This window comes from Ischnura elegans, chromosome 2 (assembly GCF_921293095.1).
Source record: "Ischnura elegans chromosome 2, ioIscEleg1.1, whole genome shotgun sequence".
Lineage (NCBI taxonomy): Eukaryota > Metazoa > Arthropoda > Insecta > Odonata > Coenagrionidae > Ischnura > Ischnura elegans.
Window position 1 is genome coordinate 137,537,016 of NC_060247.1, and position 21,188 is coordinate 137,558,203.

Below are 21,188 nucleotides of genomic sequence, written 5' to 3' on the forward strand. Positions count from 1 at the left end.
TGACACTAAACTCAACAATGTATAATTTCTGCTGATGCCAATGCAAGTTACGAAAAAAATATTTTCCATTATGCAGAGTTGCCGACATCCAGGTAACTGATCTATTCACTGTAAATATTGTTAATCCGGAATGTGTCTGGTCCCAAGCATTCCGGATGATCATTCTTCAACTGCACTTGATGTAAATTTAAACAGAAAATGAAATAAATCTTTATGAGCTAGTTATTTTCAATTTTGTAAAATAAAATATTTCTTTAAATAATTATGTATTTGCTCAAGCAAATTTTCCTTTTTTTTATATACCTATGTACGTCAGTATAAAATCTCTTCCACAGAATATCATATCACTCAGTCATATCCATAGAATAGGAATTAACTTTTCCTGGAAATATTGGTAACACTCATAATATTTATTATTGTGAAATACAACGTTTAAAATTGTATCAATATGTATAATTTCTGGACTAACTAATTATTTGGGATGCATTATTAGTCTCCTAAATAGTAATTAGGTCTGCACCCTAATTAAGATTGTTAAGACACGTTTCCCTGAGCTCTGCGCCTCATGCATGCATTGGTAACCTCAGACGATGTATAACTCCTATCTTCTCCTATAGAAACTAGGTCCCTGTGACGTCACTTGGAGTGGCATCGCATGGGCGCCAATCTGGCCCTTTTCAAATGAGGATAAAAATGGACCACTGCCATTCGTCTAAACCGGTGTTTCTAAAACAAAATAATTTGTATATTATGAATACACTAATGGTGGGTAACGAATCGCAATCAATGCCTTTCGTTTTCTTTGATGAAGGAAACCACCCTATTGCCCTTAAAATAAGGTGAGCACGGAATATATCGAATTATCAGCTGGGCGTCAACATGAAATTGCAACAGACAAATGCATGAAATTCAACTAAAACGTCATATACCTAGTCAACAATTTTGGTGGTTCACATACACACGATATTAACATACAAGCCAAAAATAAAGTAATAAAGCCTGAATCACAAGATCATTTTTTTTCGTCGCTAAAGTGATCACTATCGCGATCACTGCGCAAAATAATCGTCGGCGGCAATTGTTTTTCGCGATCGCGATGAGGATTCCCATCGCTATTTTTCATCACTCATCTGGTCGCTTTTTCCGTCGCTAAAACCGTCACTAAAACCCCGTATCAGCCAATTGGAACGCATTCCCCTATGGTGTGATTGCAGCGCAACATTTGACAATTGTGGGAACGACATAAGTAAACAAACACGCTATATAATTTCGTGATGTGGGTCCTATGACAACGAGCTGTGATATTGGAAATGGTGCAAAAAGCGACGGCAGGAGTGACCGTGTGATTCAGAAAAATGATCACTAGAGCGATTGCTTTTCGCGACGGGAAAAGTGATCTCGATAGTGATCAATTTCGCGACGAAAAAAATGATCGTGTGATTCAGGCTTAAGCTACATAAATGAGGCAATCAAATAAAAGTGAATTATGGGTTTTTTAAACTCTTTCTGGAATTCCCACCTGGCAAAGTTCTCCAACTTTAGCCAGTGTTTTAAGCTCTGACATGGGTCTGAGGGCAGACCCGAGGATAAGCCCCATGTCGGAGCTCATCCTCAAAAATGTAGAATTTAACCCGGTGGAAGAGTTTACACACATTATTCATCGGGAAACCATTCAATCTTATGATTGCACCACGTTCAAAAATCATCTTTTGATAAATGAATGGCCCCAGCCCAGGAATGACATGGCCCCATCATCAAATCTCATTCGATCGCTTTAGCATAATAAAAATGTAAATTTTTTTTTACTTTAAAATATAAATTTCATAAATGCTTTTGATTGATAAAATAATATTTTCAGAACTAATAATATGGTCATACATTGGGCCAGTATCCAGCATGTTTCTTGAGACTGGAACATCTCCTTAGCAAGCCTTCATCTGTACAAGCCACACCACATCATGTGCTGATCTATTGAGTATGCCCCAAAGTGGATTGGAATTCAGCCTTACTTTCTTCCCCCCAAAGCACAAGTGCACATTTTGCCCATTGGGGCTTCCCATTGCTAAATTCAACATTTACCATCAAGTTGCATTGCAACATATAAAAAAATCCAGGTGTAGAGCACCAACTTTCATTTTATATTTCAACATATTCGCAGTGGTACCGAGAGAATTTAAACAACTATACAGGGAAACACATTAACCATCAATGTAAAGGCCAAATGGAAAGGAAATACAGGAAATAGTAAGCTATCTAGCACAGATATATCAACCATTATAATTTATCAATCATGATTCCTCATTCACAAAGTGTACATAGATAAATATATTGATTTAAAAACTCTACAGAATATTACTCCACTACTTTAATGCATGCATGTCAATACCAAAGGAAAATTCTAAAGTACCGTACAAGCACGTGTAAGAGGCGCACCTTTTTCCCAGAAATTGCAGCCGAAAATGAGGGTGAGCCTCTTACACAAACTTCTTATCTTCCCCCCTCCCCTTCACCGGTCGCAAGTCTAAGGGGAACTGAGTGGTCTTGGTTTTCAGTGTGTGTCAGTCATCTGTAATCCTAGGTCAAAAACAAGAGGCAGGCAGGGGAGTTTCTCCCTTAGTGACGTATTTTTAAAATGCTCCTGTTTGCTTTTCTTGTTAGCATCGCGCCGTCACGTCGGTACCCCAGAGGTGAACATGGAAAAGATCGCGCGGGGGTTTTTCGCTCCGGAGGGCGCGCTAAATTTACTGCCACGAGTGGGCATCCCGCGGCATTTATACTGCAAAGAGTAATCGATGATATCTCCATGTTTCTGGGTTTCACCGCATGGATTTTCTTTGTGACAACAGTTTCTCCGGTATTCCAACCGGCATCTTCAGGTCGACCTGAAGTTGAAGGTCGATCGATGCCGGTTGGAATACCTGAGAAACTGTTGTCACAAAGAAAATCCACGCAGTGAAACCCAGAAACATGAAGACATCATCTAGACAACGCCGCGGAAAACTGCGCATCAACTTCATATAGTAATCGGTTATCAAACGTAGAGAAACGCGTATTTTTGAAGTACATACCTGGTTAATAGTCATTATCTGTCTTGCCGAGTAATTTCCATTATGCTGAGGACCTGATTTTCCAAAAATCATCTTCAGACGCTAACATGACGATGAATGCAATTGAAAATTATATTGGGGTCAAAACCTGCGCTTTAAAAAATTCGAACGAGTGTGTTCATTGTTGGACTAAATTGTGGATGGAAGAAATCAGAAATACTTATAAGTGAAGATCAAGTGGCTGCAAGGAGCGTGCTCCCTCCCCTCCGTATTTCAAGCTACGAGGCTATGAGCGAAGGAGCACGGGAAGAACACATCCGATCTTGAATCGTTGCTGTCAAAGCGAAGGGGCGAAGGCGCAGCAATGTGATACACGCATTTTGCGTTGCGTAAAGTTTCCAGTCCGTCTCGTCTTGTTTGAATGCGCTTATGCTATGCTTGTTTCTTCCGAAATTGTCCTGTTTGGACTATTTTGAATATTAGTAGCCTTATAGTAACTATAAATCTTTGTGTCAAACAATTAGAGCTGAAAAAACTTAAATTCTGTCAGATATGCGTTGCGTTAGATCTCTTTCTTTTTTTGAACCTCGTGCGTGTCATACAATTATTGAAAGCTATCGAGATATCTTCGGGCTCAGTAGATGACTCACCGAGCATTTTGTCTCCATAAACTGGGAGATCGATCAAGGTCAGTTGGGGAGACCGGGTAGGGATGAAACACGTTTCCATTGTTACCCTGTAACTCGATGTTTTCCTATTTTCCTGTGGGGTCTCGGAAAGGAAAAAAAAACAGCATAGGCATTGGCTGATGGAGGGCCGAGTGTGGTTCCGTTAAATCTACGACGTGGTTATTATCCTACGGCACTGAGATTGCCCTGATTGTTGTTCAAGTTCTTGGGAAGGTTCATGCTATGTGCCTGTCGTGTTTTGCCTTAAAATTTTCCATGGCTGCAATTGTATTGCAATACTCCTGCGAGAGCATTTAAACAAAATTCTTCGTGAATAGGACAAGCATCTTAGAACAACGGCGTATGTGAAGAGAGGATCGGAACTCTTTCTACTCCCTCTTATGCCGCTATTACTGCCGCAGTTATCAAAATTTCCTCTTTCAATTAACATTGAAAGAGGAAAGTTCAATAACTGTCGAAATTCCAGATGTACGTCTGCAACACCGCGCGATAGTATTAAAAAAATGCCGCAAATTTTTTTTCTTCATAGCTCCCAAATAAGATGCTCAAAATAGGGATGCGCCTCTTACACACGCTTATACGGTACAATGCAATACTAATTCCAATTCGGTGAATGGCCCCAAATCATGTTCAATCTAGAAACACTTTGGATAAAAAAAGAAACACTTAAAAATGTGAGCAAATTAAACTCAGAAATCAAACTGGGGATCCCTTCTTCTGCTAGTTGCCTTCAGATTTGCAGATTCAGTGCCTAAGCATTATGGCAAACATTCATGGGAAGGATTCTGAATGCAATACTTTTTAAACTGTTCACAATCTAGTTACCATGCCAAAAGAAAGGAAAATGCAGAGGAGAGTGTGAAACTAAACCAGGATAACTCCATTGCTGTCTTCGCCACAGACAAATCAACCGATTTTGAAGTACATATTGTGCCTCGGTGACTAATTTATCGATGGCAATGAAATCAACCAAATATAAAAGGAAATTTATTTCTACGCTTCCTAAATATCATCTGCAATTCACCATTGCATTTGAAAATTTCAAGAAAAAAGGCAGTTGTATTGCTGCATTTTGGCAGTTGAAAAACAACAGCTCCGCTTACAATTTTGCAAGGACTTCTCAATGCAAGGATATGAAAGTTCATTAAATGTATGAAGAGACAATTTTAACTACATGTTACCACATCTACACAACAACCCCTTCAAGAAAATGGCTTTTAATTAAATTAACAAATAATAAAAATAAATACGAGTACAGTTTAGTACCATACAATACACCATTCACATTTGATCTGATGGATGACACTAAGGGAGAAAAGAAAAACTTAAGCCTCTCTCAAAGTAACAATGAATGCTTGTAAAAATGAAACAAACCTGTTTGGGTCTTTTTCCTCAACCTCCAACAATTTCTTTGTCCAATAACTGCTCTGCGGTCCACTTTCACTCCGAGCCTTCTTCATAACCCGGTCAATTTCCTTGTGTCTTGGACTGCGTCCTGTCAAGAGCAAGGCAATAATTATCTTTTCAGTACTTGAAAGGAGCAAAAGGAAGTAAGTCAGCGGTAATGGGAAAAACTTCGCTAAGCGCATGGGAGTACGATCATTCTGACATCAAAATCAATAGCTATGAAATACCACATCAGAAGAACACAATAATTATGGGTATCATCCATTCCACTGTACTTTCAAAGCACTCATTGTGAACACCAACTGCAGATGTTTTAAGGCCATGTCATACAAATTTATTTACAACTGTAAGTAGAGGATAACCTAACTATATAACTAAACTTGAATGCTCAGTGAAGACAGGAAAAGAATCCTTGTATCAATGATAATAAAGAATCTTACAATAATAATTATTAAATTAAAAAAGAAGAACTTTATGCTTTCACATTAATATTCATTCACGACCATGGTTTCTCGAGGTGATTGTTGACCTTAGTGACTTTAAGATCTAGGAAGTTGAGAGAGTTATTTTCTTCTATTTCGTAAGTGAAATTCAAATTGCGGTCCAAAGAATTCAAAAAAGATAGGAACACTTGTAGTTGTCTTATTGAGCCAGTCCAAATACAAAACACATCGTCTACATATCGATGCCAGGATAGCACATTTTTGGTCTGTGGATTATTCGGGGAAAACAGGTTCCTTTCGAAAAAGTCCATATACATGTCCGCCAGACATTTGTTAGATAACAATCATCAAAGTGATTTTGTTTTTGAAGTGCTTCATTATGAACCTAAAGGACCTAGATTAGACGCTTTGGAACAAATGGAAATTTTGCAGCACGTACGTTCCAATGACAACATTGTAAACGAATTTTTGTACGACTACCACTCCCCTCTTTTAAGCCTCCCACTCCTAAATTCCTGGGCTAATGACATGACGAACTCTTCGGCCTCTCTTTCACCTGAACCACCCCCCTCCACCTGCCATGCCCTCCCTGAGGGAGCCTCCTCTCCCTAACTTCTTTCATACCATATGACCAAGTTTTTTCCCCCTCCCTCTTCTCTGTTGACCAATCCGTTCAACCTAATTACCTTCCTCCCTACCCCTCCTAACCTGGTATAAAAGGATGTGATGGACCTCTGTAGAGTTCACCTGATGATGACGTCTAACGTTGAAACCATGGTCGTGAATAAATATTAATGTGAAAGCACAAAGTTCTTCTTTTTAAATTTAATTATGAATCGCTTTCACCAAGTTACGCCTCAAACAATCAATTTTAATAATAATTATAAAAAATCACTTATAAGACTTCAGTAAAGTTATGAATACATGCACCAGGCTTATGCACAATTAATGAAAATTTAAACAAATCATAGAATGTAAAAAACAAAAATACTACCATATCTTTTATCAAGTTCTTAATGTTGACTCTTACTTCAGCAAGCAACCAAAGCCAGAGTGAATTTCTGGCTGATTTGTGACTCCCAAGGAACATGAATAATTTCAGAGCTTGTTTCTTATGATGCCCCCTCCTCCCGGAGAAGGGAAGAGGGGAAGGGGGAGCCTGCCCCCCCCCCCCAACTCATATAGTACATGAATTTGTCCAAAACAATATCGAAACCTGTACATTTAAGCACAATGAAAATAAAAACATAAAAAGTTAAAATAAGTTAAAAACATCTTTGTGTTGTTTTTTCTTAGATAGTATGCTGATTTAAAATACTGATTTCAGAGGCTAATTAAAAAAAAATTTCCAGGCTATTCCAACGCTAGAATGCCGGGAAATTGGCATGCACCAAGAATGTCGGGAGGGTGTAATTTTGACACCCACGTTCTTATAACCGTGTTATGTTGCAGATAATTTTTTTCTTAGTCGCTAGTGTTAAAGCATCATCTTCATTTTAATATTCATTTTCGGTTACTTAATATTTTCAAAAAAATAATGTTTTTTAGGAGATTTCCACTGAAGTAAAAAATAATACTGCAAAAAAGTCTGCCCTCTTGGACTGCAGCATCTTTTATTTGCATCTCGTTTTAGTCTTCAAATGTGGAAATTTGCTTTTAAAGATGAAAATTTGAAAACGATAAAATCAATTATGACTATTCAACTGCAAAATTGTATAAAATAAAACACAAACACTGTAAAAAACACAAAAAAATCGAATACTTTTTTGTACAGACTTCCAAAAAGCTGTATCTAAATTGCAGATTCTTTACATTTCTGGCACTTTCGCACTATTTTGGCCATACATACAGACTTTTTACACAGCTAACAAAATCCAACCTTTCTGTTTTTATTGCATTTTATCTTTACTTGACAGTTTCTAGTCCATTCTGGTTCAGGTACGGGTCATTTATTGGTGTTGTCACTAGTGACAACATGAGGGCGAAGAGAGCTAAGACCAAGAACACATTTTGTCGGTTTGCCCTGATAAACGGTAAGTGTAACGTAACCATTTTTGTACAATTTATTTTGAATACAACTCTTCCTGAGAAGCTTTCATTCCAGCAGAGATATCCTTCTTTCTCTTATCTATGGTACCCAAAAGGCTTGTCCCCTTTCTTTCCAGCAAAACCAAGCAAAGTGATGTGAAATTGGCCAGTAGTGATATTTCTGCCTTTGGTCAAGTAGGGCCGCATAAGTTTCAATACAGCATGATCTGTAAAGCGATTGCCAGCTTGACAAGAGTCGTCCCTGCCAAGGTAATGAAATCCGATTATCAAATAATTACTATCCTTATCCACTACAAGCCAGTCAGACTTCCCACTCAATCTAAATTACTCAACTCAACTGCCAGCGATTACACAACGTATGTCAAGATGAAATTAAATATTCTATATTATACCAAATTTTTTATCAATATCACCAATATATAGGAAATATAAGCTGATTCAGCTTATAAGAAAAAATATAAGCAGCTCTCTCAGACTGCTTTTCAAACTTCATGTTATTTACCTGCCGTCCCACCAGCAAAATAAAGAATGGAATCAATGTTGTGAAAATTTTATCAAGGTTTTAACACGGTTCCCACTCAATCTAAATTATAAAATTCACGGTTTTTTCCAGGATTTCATGGTCTAAATGTCTTCAAATTCACGGTTTGAAGATAAACCATTTTAGGCAGAAATATTGATCACGTAACAATCATCGGCCGCACATTAACTAAAAATTTAACAAACACGAAAGACACCGTGAATGGAAACGTAGCAATCATAGTGCTATCTCTTCTAACGTCACATAACGTTTGCAAAATTCAGCTCCGGCGAAAGGTTGTGAGTGAGAAAATGGAGGGACCAGGGTGCCAGGGACATTGAGAAGAGTCATCAAATATCCAAGAGCCATCAGAAATATCATCAAAATATCCATTTTTCTTTTAATCTGTCAATCGTTGTCCTACGATCATAAAATCAAGAGTGAGACATTTTTAAGGTTTTATGACGAAATTCACGGCTATTTCCAGGTTTTTTTCACGGTTTAAAGGTTTTCAAGGTTGAGTGGGAACCCTGCTAGTATTTTTGCCCATAGTCATCAGGCTTTGATGCCATGAACTGCGTGAATGGGTATCTAGCTTTGTTTGGAAACAGCTGTTCATCAAAGGTTGTGTGTGGCACAGGCTATGGTTCCACAGCATTGCCATCTCCTTCTCAGGTAGGATCCTGAACGAGGAGGCGTCATCGCTTTGAAGGCTAGCCACCATGCCTTTTCCACATCGGCGTATAACCTCACGCCTACGATGTAATTTCTTCTGTCCAATAGCCAGTGCTGATCCAGGTTCGTCTAAAACACTATGAGGAACACATCGCTAATATCCTACATATCAGATACAAATACTCAATCGTGTGTACATGCTAAGATGTTTTTCTTTCGTGACTGAAGTACTACAATGCCCTAACCATAGCCTGGACCACACACAACGATTGATGAACAGGTGTTGCCAAACAAAGCTAGATGTGTGTGGACACTTGCAGCTTAAAGGAATTGAAACTTATTTCAGCAATTACGAATTCTGTAAATCACAGATACTGTGGACACCATAGTTGGGGTTTTACATGAAAATGGAAATTTACTGTGCAGGAAGGTTGATACCCTCTTTCCCTGAAATGGGGAATTTATGTACAACATATATTATACTTATGCTACGGCATCACAGCCAGTAGATGAGTTTCAACGCTGGTGTGCATTTTCCCCTCATAGCATATACAATCACTGCTGATAAGATCAACTAAAACCTAGGTGTACATAATTATGAAGGGAAAAAATGAATGCTTGTGAGGACTTTTCACGTACATACTAGCATCTGACAGAATGTCCTCTACATGTGTCTTTCCCAGTGAACAAAATTCATCTCGACGGGTTAGCAGCTCTTTTATTTTCCTCTGTATAAATATCTGAAAGGAGGTCTGATCGTTTCCACCTAACATTTAATCCAATTGAGTCATGATTAGTGAGTGCAGCACAGGAATATCATTGCAATTAACTATTCGCACGACAATATGTTATTCAATTCACAATAATTAACGTCAATAAATACAGAGGAGGATAGAGTTAGTGACTCTGCTAATTACTATTTGCAAATCAAGTAGAAAGAGATCCCTTTAAAGAAGAAATGGACGTGAAATTTAGCTTGCTAATAGAAACAAGGAGCCCTTAAGCATAAAGTGCTACCTAGGCAAGATGTATTCACCACAGCTCATCAGTGAGAGTAACTTGGCTTAAAATCACAACAAAAATTCCTAGTTCTCTTGGTTATTGCACCATTATAGGGAAGCTACTGATTGACAGGAGCCTATAAATTACGACAAAAAATAAAATACACATGATGTAAAGGTTGGGTATGTATGTATCTGCTGCTTAGGTGAGTAAAGGGTGTGTATTTATGTTTGTGTTTCAACTGAGTACCCTTGAGAATGACATAGTAAGAGCCAAATAAACATTGTATGGAAAGATTCTCCGACATAATCACTCCCATTATCATTTATTTGTTACATCAAAAGATCACACTTAAGTCGTTTATCACAATACCAGGCTTCTTTTCCTGCATTATTTAAAAAAATTGACAATGACTTCCTCATGCCTGCTGCCTAACATTGATTATGGAAAATTACCTGCAAAAATTATGCGCTCCACACCTAGCAAGAACAGATCAAACAGGTCAATGTGCTTCAGTATTAGAATTTGCCCATTTCCAAAACCACACAGCTTAATACGGAAAAGAAGAGGGTATGTAAACACATACAGTAGAACCTCACTAATGAAACATCTAGCAAACCTAAAAGTGAGCGGGTGTCATAATGGAGGTTTAATGTTGAGAACACATCGGACGCTTTTCAAGTGTCTGACTTAGTCTGAAATTTAGTTTAAACTTATTTCATCAAGTTTTCATTTGGCCAAGCAAATTTTGCAGTGATGCTCACTACAGCAGTGGATTAAGAGGGGGCAGTCACTGCCCAGGTAAATGAAAAGAAAATAGAAATATGGATCATGCTAGGTTTTCCAATGTAATTCTTCACCCATTATAACCAAATGTTGCTTCCAAGCAACATCGAAAATGCATACATTTTCAGTTCTATTAAGGAAAGATTAAAACTACCTAGGTGTTCTTTTGTGCCTTACAGTTCAATGGTGAAATATGCAACAATAATTATGATTGAGTAAAAAATTATCAATTTTTTAAATGAGAAGTCTTGAAATTTAATTTCTCCCACAAGAGGCTCTGGGTTAATTTCATCAGTTCCGAATGCAATGCTTAAGCATTTGCCTCGAGTGTTACTTGGCAATTAATTTACAAGAAGAGAACCCTTGAAGTTAGAGAAGTATACGAAATTGCATATCCCCTGGGTTTCCTAGAAAGTAGGTAACCACCCTGCCTCTTTAACAATGGACTGCCTCTAAACAATCCACTGCTGGTTTATTATCAGTTCACCTTCTTCAAAAAAGCACCAGCTTATGAAGTTGTATTGCTCGTGAAGAAGCTGAGTAACGCTCGTTTAAATAAACTACCGAGATTATAATGAAATATTTGCCTCTCACAATTAGTTTTCATAAGAAATAGAACTAAATTTGGTAACTGCAAAAATCTCACATTCAAGTTTGAACTGAAAATATCTTCGAGATTCCTTCAAATACCACTTAGCAATCTGTATTAAAAAATCAACAATTTTTGTAATTGAATGAAAACTGATGCAAACAACTGTCTTCCTTATTTTAGGATTTAGGAAACAATACAAACATGTAATCGGCTGATGTTAAAAATAGAAACTTTCACTGCAATTGTTACTAGTTATAACCTTGTGGACAGTTTTCCTTGAGTATGATGCTTATAATCTTTTACATTAAGTATTATAAATGGGAAACGAAATGAGGCTCCTGACAAAATTGCAAACGATTTTTGAAAATGCACCCGGTTTGCAAACAATTGAAATCCTCTGCACCAAGGGTGTTGCAAATGCTACAACTTTTTCTTTCGAGGGTACTCCATCAATCAGATTGTTGTCTGCTCCTGCTCGCTGGAACCCAGTTATAAGAGTTTTTTCTTAATCTCCCACTTTGTCTATGAGAATATTTCGAAGACCACAGCACTGTCCTGCTCTAAAGATCGCATATTTGTTCCTTAGCCCAGTTTTTAAAGTTGATTCAGGTAAGTATGGATAATTCTTTCATGATTCTAGCTTTCTTCTCGTGAGAATATTTTTCTGCGAAAAGCATTATCTACTTTAATTTTCAACAAAAGAAACTTTCTTTTCAGCCCTGGTACCATTTTTAAAAATTTACTTTACATACTCGTCACCAACATCAACACAGCAGTGTCAATGAGTCACAACCAGTTGCATGAAAACGTGGCCAGTGATGACGTTAGGGTGGTTAGCGCTGCAGCCAAGAAAAAAGTAGCAGCTGATGGTATTAAACAGTAGTGGCCATGAAAGTGTACAATTTTAAAAAATATTATACAAAATAAATTTAAAGAAGAAATGGAGGCATTTAGATACCCGTCTGCTAAAAAACTTTGTTCCACTTTTAAGTGGTACATAACTAGGGATGGATAAAATCCAAGATTATTCTCGGATCCGGATTGGATACTTGATTTCAGGTGTCAGATCTTCGCATATTTTTTAAATCCAAATGCATTTTTAATTACCTGCCATAAAGCGAAGTAATTAATTAAGTTTCTTCTGGGTAAATGCATTAAAGGAATGCTATATATATTTTAATGCTCATTTTAATATTTTAACCAATCAAAAAATTATTTTTATTAAGCTTTCAAGTTATTCTGCAGTATTCAAATTTTCCTCACACACATTTACCCCAATTTAGTCACTATCTCGTCCCACGCTGACTTGTACTTTGCCTGCAAATGCTTTAGTTGGGGTGAGGTGGATTGTACACTTCCTTACAATAGTTTCACGTCACAGTGATAGATGTTGAGCTCTCCTCATCTCAATTAAAATGTTTCCACACAATGAAATACATTTTTATCTATATACCATTAAATAGCGATTGTGCAATCTGCAACATAACTGACAATATATTTAAGACAACATTGAATTCACACGCGATGAGGTGCGGGAACAGAACAAGACGACCGCACAGTGATCTCGAGAGAAAGTGGTGGGTAGCAGAAGCACGTAAAGGAGAGTCGGAGGGGAAGGAACGCGATCCCACCGTCTTTCACGCAATAAGACCACGAATGAGGAAGTCAAGGATGAACATGCCAGATCTTCCTATTTTGTGAATTTGCACAGTGGGCTAGAATAAAAAAGAACTGGCCAAAACCTCAAAAAATATTTTTTTGAGCTTGGAAGTTGAAACATCACATACATATTCTCAAATAAATTATACCACCTCAATTAACACTTCTTCTTCTATTTCGAGGGTTTTAAAATATTTTGCTTCATCATTAACCTTAGATAAATAACAAGATGGCCTAGTCTGTTTTCAGGTAATATTTTTACATAAATATGTGAAAAAGTAGATACTTTCGCTAAGTGACTTATACCACGTCGCTCTATAAAGCTTCTAAATAGTGAATCTTAAGTAAAAACCTGCACCAACTTGCAACCCTGAATTTTATACCATTTAAATCGAAACTTGAAGCATTTAAGTGGTGGAAGGGCTCCATATTAATAATGAAATACTTTTGATGAAAGCTCCATTATAAATTTATACTGCTTATTCGAGCAAGCGGTCAACTCCGGTTCTGGCCGGTGGCAGCAGATAGTGCGGCGACGCGGCAAGCGTGTGGATGCTATGACGCCACATTCACTTTTACATCTGTATAACAGATATATTAATAGATATTGAGTAAAATTAATACACATTGCAACTAATGACTCTTATTATGCAATCGCTTGGCACTGCAAGAGGTACACTGAAACGCTTCTTTCTTTGAGTGCTTCCCATATACTACAACGGAGAATGGACTTACATTGTGTGCTTAATGTATCATCCATTGTATTCAGTTATTTAAGTGGTGCTCAGTTTGTCGTGCCCCAATGTTACATGGGCAAAACCCACTTTGAAACACGCGCCCCCAGTGATGTAGTTTCCCCCACTCTCACGCTGAACCTTCCCCTCACAGCCCACGCACCGCACTTTCCCCCACCCCGGCACCAAACCTTCCCCTCATACCATTTTCCTAGCGGAGCACCCTCATTGGCCGGAGGGCTATAAAAGGCAGTGCACGAGACCGCTGAAATGCAGTGCAGGCGGAAGCCTTGGGGAACAAAGCTGAGTGACACCCTCTCCAGTCATTCTTCCCTATTGGTTTTGACGTTTCGTCACCTGCCCCAGCTGGATGCCGTGGAGGTCTCATGGGGAACGGATTCGCTCTCGCGCCCTCCATTACATACTATTACTACACTAACTATTACCATACTAATACTACGTATTTTCTTCAATCTCTGCCGTGATTGTGGGGATCCACGCCACGACTCCATTGACAGCTCCAACAAAGCCTGCTTCAATAGAAATCAGCAGGAAGGTCGCTGTTTACGACCCGTTCAATGTACTAGTTATCCAAATACACTCTCACTTCTCGAGTCACGGAATCAGAATCTCCATTCCTCTTTGGCCCCTGTGCATTCTGCCCTCAACCAATTTTGATAAGGTGCTTTCAAAACTAGGCAGTGAACTATTCTTGAACCATCAAGAAAATTCATCTAAGGGTGCGTGTGAAAGGCAGCCCTAATTAATTTCAGTATTCTGTAACTCGAGTCATATTTTGGAGGGAGGGAGAGAATACTTTCTTTCCATTTTTTTATTGCTTCATGTATGCTTTTATTTCAGTTTGCTCATCTTCATCTGAATTTTCATTACCATACATTCATCGTCATCTTAATCACTAATAAAACTAATGACTACCCTTACGGAAACATCACCCACTGAGAAAAATGCACACAGATGGTGTAAAGTACCATTTCTCACCCCTTATCCTACCAAATTGCAGAATTTATTCCTTAGGAAAAATTACAATGTGTCATTCAACACAATTAATATACAAAGGACAACACAGGCACTTATTTGAAAAGTGGGGTGCACAATATGATGGGCCGAAAAAAGGTTTTTTTTCCTGATCAAATTTGCCCTGTGCGGGAAAGTTGCGAAATGATATAAGGATCTCGCACACAAAATTTTTTTCAAATCGGATAATATTAACCACTGCCGCCCGAGCTCTAAAGTTTAAAATTTTGCGAAAAATCAGGCTGATTTCAGAATCAAACGGCTATTAAGACGAATTTTATGAAAATATGGGATAATGGATAATATCAAAGAGTGGATACATGTTTATAGTTTATGAAAATGAAATTTGAAGTTTTTTGACAAAATCTATGGCTAAAAAAATGTCTATGAATTAACAACAAAATTTGAGTGTAGACCACCCGCACAACACAACTCATTTTTTGCCTACATTTCTAAAACTCCATTTTGGGGGCTAAATTGCAGGTAAAACAATATTTATTTCGATTGAATTTCATTTCTTATCAAATAAGTCATCATATGGTAGTAAATAATCCCACAAAAAGTATTAATATCGTAAATTATTTGAAATTAACATCAATCATAATGACGAATAACGTATCTGTGGAGCTATTTTCAACAAGAAATTCAGCCAAGGTTGAGAAAAAACAGAACCTGAACTGAACCAGAACCAAGCATTTCATTAAGTAGCTCTCTGCTAGTTTCGTAAAGAAACTACCCAGAACTCACCACGAGGAAGAGGCTACCATCGAGTTCCACCCGTGTCCCCCCAACCAACCTTCCAAAGGCTTACGGAAGGATTGACGCAATGGTTAAAATAGAGGAAAAGCGTGCCAGGTGCGGAGTGGAGTGCGTGATATTTGTTGCTCCCGAAAATTTCATGGGTAGTGATTTGCCCACTTATGAAAAGATGATGAAAATGTTTTTGTACTCTCGGTACATTGAAGAAGAAGAAGAATGAAGTAAAAATACCATTATTTCTCTGCCGGGAATCGCGGAGACAGTGGCTTATGCCATTGAAGGCATTTGGCATAGATCCTCTGTCCCAGTTGTTGGATATAGGCAAATTGTTTGACGAATTATTCAATATCATGGAAATAATCGCAATATTCTTCGATCTGTCAACAAGAATGCTTTCATTGATCTGAAACAAGACTTCCTTCATCACGCACGTCAGCTTTTTGATGTTGCGGCATGTAAATTGCTTTAGTGAGACTGATTCTGCCTGTGATATTCTTTCGAAAATGCCTTGTTTAGAATGGGAATTCCCTAAGGACATAGAAGTGGCAGGAAAATGAAGATAGGCGCCATGGATGTGCAGGAGACCAAAAATAGGAAGACGAGGCTTTGCAGGTTGGAAAGAAAAAGGGAACACCCGAATGTTCCACCCTATTTTGTCATAACACTTCAGTTCGGAAGACTCAGGTAATGAAATGACATTGAACAGAGAGTTATGCAATGCAAGTGAAGGAGAGGATTTCGTGGAAAAAGGTTAGTGAAAGTAATTTGAAATTGCCAAGATTTGCATCATCCTGTGAATAATTCTGCATATCAAACCATAGCTCTGCAGCACTTGCATCTGCGCACCTAATAGATATCGGGTTGGTTACTCAAGGAATCAATGTACTTTTTGTTGACAAGAACAAAGTTAGAAGGGAAAGAGAAAGATTGCGCACGTGTGTTCGGGGGAATGTGGGAACTGTTAAACTGCAAGCGCTTTCCTTCGACGAGAGGAAAGACTCTGCTTTCGTTTATAGTCAATCAAAGTGAAAAACAATAGGGTGGTTTCCTATTATTTTTTTATTGCTTTAATCGAAAGATTATTACTCCTTTAGTATGTATTTCACGCTATTAGATTTTTAAATGACAACATCTATTTTTCGCGATTAAATGAAAAGTGAAAATTTTCAAGCGCGCGAAAATGCGACGCTTAAGTATGAATGCCGGGAAATATCTCCGTACGTCGTATTTCTGGTTCCCTCTCCCGCCCGGTGAGGTGACCTTGAGGCGAGGCTTAGCGCTGATACGTCGCAGGATGCTAGCGGATAGCTGAGTACCTTGCTGGATGGTAGCGCTTGGCTTAAAAAAGGTTTATTAATACCTTATCAAATGAAGAAAACTTTCCGAACTTAGCCAGTTTTAATAGGTGATTATTAAGACATGTTTCCCTGAGCTCTGTGCCTCATGCATGCATTGGTAACCTCAGACGATGTATAACTCCTATCCTCTCGTGTAGAAACTAGGTCCCTGTGACGTCATGCGGAGTGGAATCGCATGGGCACCAATCTGTCCTTTTTCAAATGAGGATAAAATTTGACCCTTGCCATTCGTCTAAACCGGTATTTCAAAAACCAAATAATTGGTGTATTGTGAATACACTAATGGTGGGTAACGAATCGCAATCAATGCCTATCGTTTTCTTTGATGAAGGAAACTACCCTATTGGTGAGGAGCATGTAACTCTCGTTCAAGAGCCCGGTTAACGCTACTTATGGCATGTCACCCCATGTGTCGGCAAAGCTATTGGCCTCTAAGATTCCATTACGAATTTTCCAGGGGAGGAAATGATCATTACCGATGGACTCCAAACAATTGTGTGCGATGGAACTGAGGTTAACACCGGAAGCCATGCTGGAGTAATCAGGAGAATGGAAATGGCCCTAAGAAGACCTCTGCATCGGTTTGTTTGCCTGCTTCGTTGCAATGAACTGTCGTTCAGCACCGTCAAAAGAACTGATGACCCTGGCAAAATTTGTTATCGAAGTTTACGCTCCAATGCGATTTTCAATAAAATTGAGACATAATTGAACTGAAGGCCCGAAGCATAATATGAACATGATTCTTCTTATGAAATATATAGATAGAGACATCAAATTACGCCGCTACTCTATGATTCAGAGAAATGTAATTCTGCTTGCAATGTTAGCCGATGAACGCAGACGAATTCGTGCAATGGCCATCACAAATACATTGAAATCGAAAGAAACTCAGCAGGAGGAATCGAGGAAATTCGAATTTTCCAAAGCTAACCTTCGATGGAGTGAAGAGTTCTCGGGATCGCCACCGAGTCAGGAACTCCATATCTGCCGACGTTTCGATGTCCGACTCGGTCATCGTCCTCAATGCTGTGAATGAACACTTCACAACCCTGAGGACGATGACCGAGTCGGGCATCGAAGCGTCGGCAGATATGGAGTTCCTGACCCGGTAGCGATCCCGAGAACTCTTCACTCAGTCCATTCGCCGGGAAAGCACAAAATCTTTCTAAACTTCGATGCTCAAAATTAAATTGATTGACTGGGAATCAAATGGGGTGAATCAACCACCAATAGTAGCTCGGATGACAAACAAAACTTTGGAAGATCTTGTTACGGAAAGATCTGTTTTAGAAGTGCCTTTTCCCTGCCATACACAAGCAGTTGAAAGGATAGTACAAATGATAATGTTAGCATCAAAATCCGTGTGCAGTATAGAACGCAGGCATGGATGGGCAATATCGTGCATAAGAGACGGAGAAATTCAGCCGAAATATGAAAAAAATCACAAAATAATTTTGTCAGAGTAGTTGATGTGCTTTCACAATCGTGTCTTTTGGAAGGTTGGCTGGGGGGGACACGGGTGGAACTCGATGGTAGCCTCTTCCTCGTGGTGAGTTCTGGGTAGTTTCTTTACGAAACTAGCAGAGAGCTACTTAATGAAATGCTTGGTTCTGGTTCAGTTCAGGTTCTGTTTTTTCTCAACCTTGGCTGAATTTCTTGTTGAAAATAGCTCCACAGATACGTTATTCGTCATTATGATTGATGTTAATTTCAAATAATTTACGATATTAATACTTTTTGTGGGATTATTTACTACCATATGATGACTTATTTGATAAGAAATGAAATTCAATCGAAATAAATATTGTTTTACCTGCAATTTAGCCCCCAAAATGGAGTTTTAGAAATGTAGGCAAAAAATGAGTTGTGTTGTGCGGGTGGTCTACACTCAAATTTTGTTGTTAATTCATAGACATTTTTTTAGCCATAGATTTTGTCAAAAAACTTCAAATTTCATTTTCATAAACTATAAACATGTATCCACTCTTTGATATTATCCATTATCCCATATTTTCATAAAATTCGTCTTAATAGCCGTTTGATTCTGAAATCAGCCTGATTTTTCGCAAAATTTTAAACTTTAGAGCTCGGGCGGCAGTGGTTAATATTATCCGATTTGAAAAAAATTTTGTGTGCGAGATCCTTATATCATTTCGCAACTTTCCCGCACAGGGCAAATTTGATCAGGAAAAAAAACCTTTTTTCGGCCCATCCTATTGTGCACCCCACTTTTCAAATAAGTGCCTGTGTTGTCCTTTGTATATTAATTGTGTTGAATGACACATTGTAATTTTTCCTAAGGAATAAATTCTGCAATTTGGTAGGATAAGGGGTGAGAAATGGTACTTTACACCATCTGTGTGCATTTTTCTCAGTGGGTGATGTTTCCGTAAGGGTAGTCATTAGTTTTATTAGTGATTAAGATGACGATGAATGTATGGTAATGAAAATTCAGATGAAGATGAGCAAACTGAAATAAAAGCATACATGAAGCAATAAAAAAATGGAAAGAAAGTATTCTCTCCCTCCCTCCAAAATATGACTCAAGTTACAGAATACTGAAATTAATTAGGGCTGCCTTTCACACGCACCCTTATATCATTTCGCAACTTTCCCGCACAGGGCAAATTTGATCAGGAAAAAAAACCTTTTTTCGGCCCACCCTAGTGCACAAGGTCTCATGTGGTGCGAGTAGTGCAGCATATGTGGGACAAATGGGTCAAAGGTCATCATGGTCACAAAAGCTAACTAAAGGTTACGATTGGTCAATGGTGGCCAACAATCTCATGGAAACAGAGAATAATTGCAAGTTAGAAACAGAAATCCTTCACTTGGAAGCTAAAGGAAAAAAATTAAGACACTTGAAATTATGGAAACACAGAAACTCAAAAATCACAATATGCCCCTGATGAATGAAAATCTATTTCAATATCCCTCACCATTGCTCACAATAGAATTTCTAGGACTGAAACGCGCATAAAACAACATTTTTATCTATAAAAATAAGTGAAACACCATTCTCAGCTGTCTCTCTACCACATCTGAGCTTGGACCCTAGCTTTCCTATCTTCCCCTTGGTTCCTAAATAATCCTTGGAATCCAAAAATTTTTTTCTACCCCTACATCACAGAAGACCAATAGACAATGGACACAGAGTTAACTCCACGGAAAAGAAAATCATTTGGAATGAGGACTCCATCTTGTCGACCAAAACACTTAAGACAGTGAAGGTGAACGTATGTAGTACCTCCACCCTTGATCCTCTCTACCCCAATGCCCCAAAACACAACCCTTCATCCCACAACCTTCTATATCCCCACTTTGCCTCACCCAAACCCCATCCTTCCTCTAACCTTCTGGTGATATGAAGGGAAACCTGGCATTGGCATTAGCCTGAGCTTAACAAAAGGCACCAAGGGGACTACGGCTTAATGTCCCATCCGACTGTTGCACTTGAAATGTCCTCCACACAACATTCAAGCAGAGATTTTCAGCCACCACTGGGATTTGAACCTGTGCCCACAGGGTGGGAAGCCAATACTCAAGCCACCACAACAACCAACCCGATCCCCCCTCTCATCTCCTCTCTCTCCATGAGCAAATTATTTTTTACAATTATGAAGTACCACATGAACAAATTGTTGGGATAAGGATGCTCAAATATCAGAGGCTGAGGAATGTGAGTAAGAGAATAAATCAGGCTTGATAGTGCAAATAGATATTTTTAGACATTTTCCTTACATTTCATGACTTTCCAGGCACTTTACATTTCCAGAAGAGTGTGGCCACTATGTAAAAGACTTCTATTTCACTATTTCCAATATCATCCACAAAAAAGTTGAAGGCATCTGACACTTACAGATTCCTGCAGAGAATGTCGATGAATTTTTCTTAGATTATCTCAAAACGTTTTACTCTATACTTAGGCAATAAAATCTACTATGCATCATAATACAAAGGTATATTGCATATGGTTACATTTAGGGAGGGTTAACACTAGAACTCCAAAGGGTGTCATTTTGACATCCAACGGCTAATTTTTTTGGGGCTGGCCTTTAATCAGTGTTGTAGGAAAAAATCTTTCCTGACTTTTATTCATTTTTTCATTCATGCAATTCAGATAACGCTCTTTGCAAGTCTGCACAAAAAAACATTTAATTTCTTTTTGTGTTCTTAAAAATATTTTGTGTTGTCTCTTAAATAATTTTACATCTTATTACTCGTGATTGATTTTGTTGTTAGCAAATTTCAACATTTTAAGATGAATAACTGTTGGGAAATATCAATAATAATAATATTTAAAAAAGAAACAAAATTTTTGTCATATTAATTTTAGGTGTTTTTAGCACATAAAATGTAATTACTTATATGCAATCAATAAATACTTATAAAAAAGCATTCAATGATAACTTATGTGCGTCCTCCGACATTTC

At 38.2% G+C, this 21,188-nt stretch overlaps 1 protein-coding gene across 1 annotated transcript in view; it reads right to left on the bottom strand.

Annotated features, from left to right (window-relative positions):
- The window catches only part of LOC124153269 (serine/arginine repetitive matrix protein 1-like), a 31,668-nt gene that overhangs the window by 6,224 nt on the left and 4,256 nt on the right, over positions 1–21,188 (bottom strand). The window contains exon 4 of the mRNA XM_046526366.1: positions 5,111–5,231. Within this exon, the coding sequence (XP_046382322.1) occupies positions 5,111–5,231 (121 nt within the window). The remainder of the gene's footprint in view (positions 1–5,110; positions 5,232–21,188) is intronic.